Below are 8,854 nucleotides of genomic sequence, written 5' to 3'. Positions count from 1 at the left end.
TAAAACAGGCTCAAATTTTACACCTTTCCAATCATAAACATTGAAAGCCAAAATAGGTCCTCTATCATATATATCTTCTTTGAAAATTAAATACATTCTTCACATATTATCCAAATACACACAAACAATATACATATTCACATACCACTAGCTATAAAAAATTTAAAATGACAATAAAAAATAATGAAAAGGTACAATATTACTAAGCATCAATCATTTCCATGGTATTGAAGCATCTCAACAACTCTACTCATAGTAGGCCTTGAATCTCTTTCATCCACAACACAATCCAAAGCAACTTTAGCTAAAATCTCCATCTTACTTTTATCATAATTTAATCCAATATTAGGATCAACAATTTCCTCCAACCAAGATATGCTACTCCCTCTTTTTTCTCTCACCCATGTAACCAACCTTCCAACACTTTCCTCTTCTGCATTAACAATTTTGAAACCAGTAGTTGGACTTTTTCCTGTTATCATTTCCAACACAACAATTCCATAGCTATAAACATCAACCTTAGATGTTATTGGCAAGTTGAAAATCCATTCAGGCGCCATATACCCTCTTGTTCCTCTAATCATAGACACGCTCGAATTGTTGAGGTTGTTTCTGTTTTGGAGTTTAGACAATCCAAAATCAGCTAACTTGGGTTGAAAGTTAGAATCAAGAAGTATATTTTGTGGCTTTATATCACAATGTAAAATCCACTCCAAGCATTCTTCATGTAGATATGCTAAAACTCTTGCTATTGCTAAAGCAATTTTGTACCTTTTACTCCAATCAAGTTTATTAGATGATAAATTGTCAGCTAAAGAACCATTTTCCATGTATTCATAAACCAATAATCTATATTTTCCCTCAGCACAATATCCCCACATTTCAATCAAATTCATGTGATTAAGCCTTCCAATGATGCCTACTTCAGCGAGAAACTCACCTTCTCCTCCTTGTTGAGCATTGTAAAGTCTCTTTATTGCAGCATGTCTTTCATCAGATAATAGGCCTTTGTATACAACACCTCCTCCACCTCTTCCGATCTCTTGACTGAACCCTTTTGTTGCTTTCTTTAGCTCCAAGTAACTAAATTTTCTAAACCCGATATCCGCTATATGGTAGCCCTCTTGGTCTGCATAAGTCTTTTGGTTCGACCTAAATAGAGAACACCAAATGACGAAAATGCAGACCGTTTGAAAAGCTCCGATCGCGGTGGCAAACCATAGAAAAAACTTCACAAAATGATTCTCACCTTCGTTGACATAAACTCGTTGAAGTTTTTCAGAGCAAACATCGTTGTTGCTTGGATTGGAAGTTTGTTTCAAAGAAAAAGTATTACCTTTAGGTAATCTCAAATAGGTAGATCCTTTGAAAATGGGATAATACCTTCCATTTTGCAACTGTGTTTTTGTAAAACATCTATAGAAGCCATGTTTCTCCCAATATGAGAATTGAAATGCTTTACAATTACAATCTTGTAAGCATAAATCCACACAAGTACTAAAGTTACAAATTTCAATATAATGAAAGTCATATCCATAAAACTCAACATTTTTCATCTCTAAGAAAGTTGACTCACTTTTGTTGCAAGTGAAATCAAACATAGGCTCACAACCATAAGACCAATCATTAGGATTCTTCATTCTATACCCTGGAATACAAGAGCACTTTCTTCCAAGTTTAGGACTATAGCTACATGTACTATTAGCTCCACAAACTCCATGAACTGTGCAAGTACCAGAAAAGGCTTGCCATGAAACATACCAATTCTGTGAGACATTAATTCTGCTATAAACTCTCACAACACCATCAGAATCTAATTTCATTATTCTTTGCATAACAGATCCATAATCAGATGTAGTAAAAGTGAAATTATCTGATGAATAGAACTCACCAAAAGAACCCAACACTGCAATTCTGCTACTATTGAAATTAGATCTGCCAACATCCCAACTTAGAAGCCAAGGTTTTGGCCAGTAAGAGCTAGAAACATCGCGACCGTTGTAATGAAGACCGAGAATATTTTCATCGTCAAAGAAGAACTGGTAGAAGCCAGAAGAATGATTAGTGTCACTTCTTGAAGCTACAAGCTTTGTATATCTTGTAAGGGGTTGACCAGGAACAAGAGTATCTGTTGGAGAATCAAAACTCTGCCACAAAATTTTGGTTCCTTGAAGTTCAAGCAACACAAGATTTCCATCATTTTTGAGATGCAACTCTAATGGTTCCAATGATGCTGTTTTTGAAGACCAAACATTGTTTAAAGAAACATCAAGCAAGACAATGTTTCCTGTGTTTAAAAGGGTGAGTTTTGATCGTTTTCCGTTAACGGGTTGGTCCCGATTCGCCATCCAAACGATTGTGTTTTTGTGGTTGAGTGAATTTGGTTCTGTGAACCATATTGCAAAGGAATATGCATTTTGACCAATGGAAATAAAGCCAGCAGAGAACATACCATTATGTGAGATTAGTTTATCTTCTGGATTTTCTACAGAGAGGGATGAACCTTTTCTAAGTGATGATGATGATGAAGAAGATGAACATTGGAATGAAAAGGCTAATGATACTAGAAGAAACAGTGTGAATGAGAAATCCATATTATTATTCATGAAAGCAATGCAATCTCTTGAAATGGCATTTTCTATTTATGTACTACTATAATACATTAAATTAAGCTATCAAATCAAAATTGGAAAGAAAAGAGAAAAATATAAATTTGTCATTAAGTTGACTTTTTTTTGTAAGTTGCTAATTAATTTTTTTTATAATATACCGTAATCTATAGAAATTAAAGAGGGTAACATCAAATACATTAATTATTCAATGAATTTAGAAAGGTGAGGTGTTTCTTATAAAAAGAATCGGAAGAAGTACTTCTTTTGTCTCTCTAATTATAAGATCATTTTTTAAAATAAAAAAATTTATCTCTTAATATAAGACAGTTTTCAACATTTAACATGCATTATCAATAGGAGAACATATATATTTTTTTCTCCAATTAGAAGTGTAATAGGAGAACATATATTATGTTTTTCTCTCTTGCTATATCAATAATTTGTAGGGATAGACAGTTATAAAACTTTTTAACAAATTTATTATTTCAATTATTTTTCTTAATAATCATGATTTTTGTCGAGGTCAGGTAGGAAATAATTTTTTTTTTGGTATATAAAAAAGGCAAAAGCCCGAAATAAATATTATTTTATAAAGTCAAAGCTAATATGTATCCACGGGACATTTGTTAATGTACCATTTGAAGAAAATATAATATGTCTATCAATTAAGTTTTTTTTTATAAAATGTCTATCAATTAAGTTAAACTCATTAAAATTTTATAAATAAGGACGGGTGAAGTATTTAGTATTCATAATGTATTGTCATCATACATAATCAATGTAAGAATAACTATTAATTAACTAAATAATACAAGAACAAGAACTGGTTAGCTGTCATGCTTATATTGTTGACAAAAAATTTATTAGCCGATTTAATTCTTGAACCACCTCGATCGTGACAGGCTAGGGGTTGAGTGAAATAAATGGTCCTTATACAAATACTATATTATTTTTTTAACAAAAACTCAACTCATTTTAATATGGAGGACCAAGCTCAAATTAGAACCGATGACTACTAGTTCAAAAAATAGTCACTATGTTGTGCCAATGATAAGCAAAAATAAATTATGAACATTAGCCAATAAAACTCCTCTAGATACACTTATTAATTAGAGATGTTCAACTTTTAAAATACTATAACAAGTTTGTTTACCACACTTTAGAATTTTCACAAAACTTTATTTACAATAAAAAATATATTTACAAAATTTTAAAATTATGTGCAAAATAATTTTGTAGGGACCGAAAGATACCCATTTTTTATAGGGATAAAAAACAAATTTTAGTAATTTAATTTATAGGGACAAAAAATATATTTAACACTACATTATAATATATGATGCTAACGAGAAAAATAAATTCATGCTGCAACGATGATATATAATATGTGTTGCAACGGCCGCAATGTCCACTATTGTAGTGGCCATAAACCAGACTGCAATTTAAAACAGTGGCTATTGCTAAACAAATGTTAACGAGAAAAATTTACAACTGAAGAAAAATATTTTCCTTTTAGAATTTGCAAGTTTTATTTTGTGTTTCGTCCTTGCTATTTGTTAATGGTGAATTTAGAATTTGATCAATGCTCTTTTTTTTGTTAAGTAGCCAAGTGGCTAGAAAATCCACCTTAAAGGTGAATAAGTGAATATTCCGGGTTCGAACTCGGGCAACAGCACATATAGTGTGATGTCCCTACCAACTGAGCTAAGCTTACAGAGACAATTTGATCAATGCTTTTAATACAATTTGGACTATTTGGAAAGAGAAATAATAGGTTGTTATTACATGTTCGGTGGTGGTTGAAAGCTCGAAAAAAGAATTCTCCTTTTGATTTAAGGCTTTCGATGATAGATGACAAAATTGACTCCCGAACTAGATTAGACGGTCTATTAAGCCGGATACTGGTGGTGAAAACAAAAACAAAAAAAAGTTTTGGATGATAAATTCATCTGCTTATTTAGGCTTTTCGACTCTTGATTTTTGTATATTGATTTCTATTTCTTTTTAAGCGCATCTTGTGCTTAATGTTTAAGTACCTTAAAAAAAACATTTTTGCAATAAAAAAAAAAAAAAAAAAAAGAGACGAGAAAATTGTTGGGTCACCTGTGGGTAGCTGGAGGATTATTCAGATAGGACTCAGAGCAATAATACAAGTCAGTTGTACATCACACTTCTACCTAAAACCTTAATGTATTAGGTTTATGGGTCCTCTCGTTGCCACTACTCAGCGGGACTTGCCGTTTGACCACCTTAGTCTTTCGATACAAGGAATCAGTCAAATCCTTCGACCAATCATTGGCTCCGATTCCACTATTAGGTCGCAAGGAGGGGCAGCTGGAAAATCATTCACATCGGACTCAAAACAACAATACAATTGAGTTGGAGTTAATATCAGGTCTGAAAGTTAATTTTAATAAAAGCATGTTGGTTGGAGTTAATATTTCTGATTCCTGGTTGAGCGAAGCTGCGTCTGTTCTGTGCTGTAAGGTGGGAAAAATCCCTTTCCTTTATTTGGGTCTTCAGATTGGGGGTGATCCGAGGCGTTTGAGTTTTTGGGATCCAGTGTTGAATCGAATAAAGAATAGATTGTCTGGGTGGAAGAGTCGATTCTTGTCTTTTGGTGGTTGTCTGGTTCTGTTGCGATCTGTCTTGACCTCTCTACCTGTCTATGCTCTTTCTTTCTTCAAAGCTCCCTCAGGTATTATTTCCTCTATTGAATCTCTTTTCATTAAATTTTTTTGGGGGGGGGTGTGAGGACTCTAGGAAAATTTCTTGGGTTAATTGGAAACCAGGCCCTTTTGGAGGATGTTGGAGGATGTTGGAGGATGTTGGTGGACAGCGGTTGCGGGAGTTTAACCAGGCCCTTTTGGGCAAGTGGTGTTGGAGGATGTTGGTGGACAGCGGCGGGCTGTGGTTTAGAGTGTTGGCAGCGAGGTATGGGGTTGAGAGAGGCAGACTTCGGGATGGTGGTCGGAGGGGGTCCTTGTGGTGGAGGGAGATAGTGCGTATTAGGGAGGGAGGTGGCGAGTCAGGGGGTGGGTGGTTCGAGGAGCATGTTGTGAGGAGGGTGGGGGATGGGTCAGAGACTTTTTTCTGGACCGATCCCTGGGTGGATGGTACTCCTTTGTGTGTGCGGTTTGGGCGCTTGTTTGATTTGACAGCGAACAAATCGAGTACGGTGGCAGAGATGTGTGCTTTAGGGTGGGGTGCGGATGGAGGGGCGTGGGAGTGGCGGAGGCAGTTGAGGGCGTGGGAGGAGGAGATGTTGGGGGAGTGTCAGTCTTTACTTTCTAACATTTCCTTGCAGGCCTTTTCTTTGGACAGGTGGCAGTGGTATCCTGATCCTGACTCAGGTTATACGGTTAGGGGGGCTTACAAGCTCCTGATATCTCATGCTCTGGTTACTATGGATGTTGCGGACAGTCTCATTTGGCACCCTCATGTTCCTTTGAAGGTCTCCATCCTTGCGTGGCGTTTATTGCGTGACAGGTTGCCCACGAGGGTGAATCTGGTTACTCGACGGGTGTTATCTCATACAGCTCACATGTGTGTTTTTGGATGTGGTGCGGCTGAATCGGCACATCACTTATTCCTATCATGCGATTTTGTTGTTTCTCTATGGGATTTAGTGCGTTCGTGGATTGGCATTCCTTTGGTAGATTTCGTTTGTTTGCGTGATCACTTTATTCAGTTCACATCTTCAGCAGGTGGATCTCGAGCGCGTCGATCTTTTCTACAGCTCATTTGGCTTGTTTGCGTTTGGGTTGTATGGACGGAGAGAAATCACCGATTGTTTCGAGGCTCAGCAGATATGCCCCATGTTTTGTTGGACAAGATCAAGCTGTTTTCATTTAGGTGGTTGAAGTCGACGAGCATTACGTTAGCTTTGAACTACCATAGCTGGTGGTCTAGTCCTTTACTTTGTCTGGGCCTTGTATGACCTTTGTATATGTTTTGATTGTTTGTTTCATCTTGTAAACTTTTGTAGTCTACTTCGGCACGTCTTGTGCCGGGGAGACTGGTTTCGTTAATATATATCTAATTTTGGCTTGTTCAAAAAAAAAAACAATACAATTGAGTTTGACACACAATACTCACCTAAAATCTTAAGGCATTAGATTTATGGATTCTCCCACTTGTAAATGTTCAACCTCCTCTATTTTAAGCAATACGTGGGACCTAAATCATCTCATACTTTTTTAACAAAGTAACGAACAAAGAAAATATAACGAGATTCTTTTATTAACATCGTTTTTTCTTTGTTTTGTTAGCAGAAAAAAAAATAATGGTACAAATTTTACACCACACACTTTTTTCTTGGTGAATTCATCGCAAACACTTTTCTTCTTCAACAAAAGTGGCGTGGAATTTTAATCCAAAAAAGAAAAAAAAAACAAATGGCGTGGAATTTTAGATGAAACAACGACATGCTATGAAGCATCAGTGTCCGACATTCATATGACACTCATGCGACGCGTGTCGGATAGCTCAAACCGGTAGCCAAAATAACTCAATTTTTCCTTTACTTTGACACTCCTTTGATCGGTGTCTGACACATGTAAGACACTCACAGTGGCGGAGCCAGAAATGTTAAAAAGCCCGGGCACAAAATTTTAACCTCAGGTGGCAAATTCACATGTGACATAATAATATATAACTAGTCATAAGTCGAAATAAAAGTGTACTTAATTATTAATTAAGGAAATGAAGTTTTGAAAAGAAAAAGCACTTAAGAAAAAAAACACTTATAAGAAAAAGAACTTAATTAAATAAGCACTTATTTAAATAAGCTTGAATGAGTACTTAATTAACTAAGTACTTGATTAAAAAACACTTATTTAAGCACTTAATTGAATAAGTACTTAATTAGTTAAAATAACTTAAATAAGAACTTATTTAAATAAGCACTTAATTGGTTAAGCAATACTTAAAGTTAAAAAAAGAGTCACAGAGGGTGCGGAATTGAAACTAGGTGTACTGAAAAGCAAGAAAAGAAAGGGAACAAGGCCCAAGCCCAGTTCTGCCAAAAACCAAACAAAAAACACGATCCAGCGTGATGCTGATCTATGGCACGTAATAGAGCTCTCAAATATGAGCCTTCTGATCTATCACATGGCCATGATTTAAAAAATTGAAAACAGATCTGTACCTTTAGATCCTGCGTGTTAGATCCAACGGTCAGGTTCTAAACTGGAGGTTGAAGATGAATCTTCATCTTCTTTCTTCTTCCGACCACTACTTTGCATCTCCGGCAAGGTGGTTTCACCACCGGAGTTCTCGCCGGATCTCAAAACGTGAAAACGAGTATACTATTTCACTCAATTTTTCGCACTGAACACGAATCTAACCTTATTTTTCTAGATGCTTAAAGTTTAAGTTCTGAACAAAAACTCTCAAGAACACCAAAAATATTTTGGGCCGAGCCCGGGCACGTGCCCAGGCTAGCCGGGCGGTGGATTCGCCCCTGGACACTCATACAACAAGTGTAGGATAAGTGTTCCAAAAAAATTTGTTTTTTCTTTGCTTATACTCTCCTTAGGCACATATCAAACACATCTACAAGAGTTCAAGATGAGTTGAAACAACAATATTGATCAATGAAGGATCGAAGACATTACATTTTGATTACAATATTTTTAACTTTTTCGATAGTAGATGGATAAATAAAGATAAAATACTATAATATCTTTATCAAAAAAATATATTATAATATCTTGTTTTAAAACATTTTTAAGAAATAAATGTATATATTTTGATTCTCAATTTATATCTTCTATAAATATGTAGTGGTGTCGGTGTCTTATATTTTTTACATTAGCGGTGTTGCAGTGTCCGTATTCGTGTCTTATCGCAGTGTCCATATTTGTGTCTTGTCGCAGTGTCCGTGTCGGAGTCCGTGTTTCATTGACGAGATGTAGGTAGCAAAACAGAGATTAGGATTTTAAAAAGATGATTTTTCTTTTGGTAACTTGAAAAACATGACTATATATAGTTGCATAATTAATATCAAAACGAGGGTTAATTGAAATTAAAAAACAAATTAAATTTGACATGTCTTTATCAAACAAAATGGACATGTAGGTTTTTTTTTTTTTGAACATAATGGACATGTAGGTTTTAGTGGATTAATTAATATATTTGGATTTTTTTTTTTTTTTTTTACATCAAAAGGAGAAGATAAGGTGTCAAAATTTTTTTTTTGGTACAATGGGGAAAAAAAAAGACAAAAAGGAAAGAAACAA

General features: G+C 35.2%; 1 protein-coding gene across 1 annotated transcript; it reads right to left on the bottom strand.

The window, feature by feature from the left end:
* Nucleotides 1-34: 34 nt before the first annotated feature.
* Nucleotides 35-2,671, bottom strand: LOC123888078 (putative receptor protein kinase ZmPK1). Its single transcript, XM_045937042.1, has one exon. The coding sequence runs from the start codon at nucleotides 2,604-2,606 to the stop codon at nucleotides 210-212; it is 2,397 nt and encodes a 798-aa protein (XP_045792998.1). The 5' UTR covers nucleotides 2,607-2,671; the 3' UTR covers nucleotides 35-209.
* Nucleotides 2,672-8,854: the final 6,183 nt, after the last annotated feature.

The sequence above is a fragment of the Trifolium pratense genome, linkage group LG6 (genome assembly GCF_020283565.1).
Source record: "Trifolium pratense cultivar HEN17-A07 linkage group LG6, ARS_RC_1.1, whole genome shotgun sequence".
NCBI lineage: Eukaryota > Viridiplantae > Streptophyta > Magnoliopsida > Fabales > Fabaceae > Trifolium > Trifolium pratense.
The sequence above is the reverse complement of the archived record's forward strand: the minus strand, read 5'-3'. Positions and strand labels throughout refer to the sequence as shown.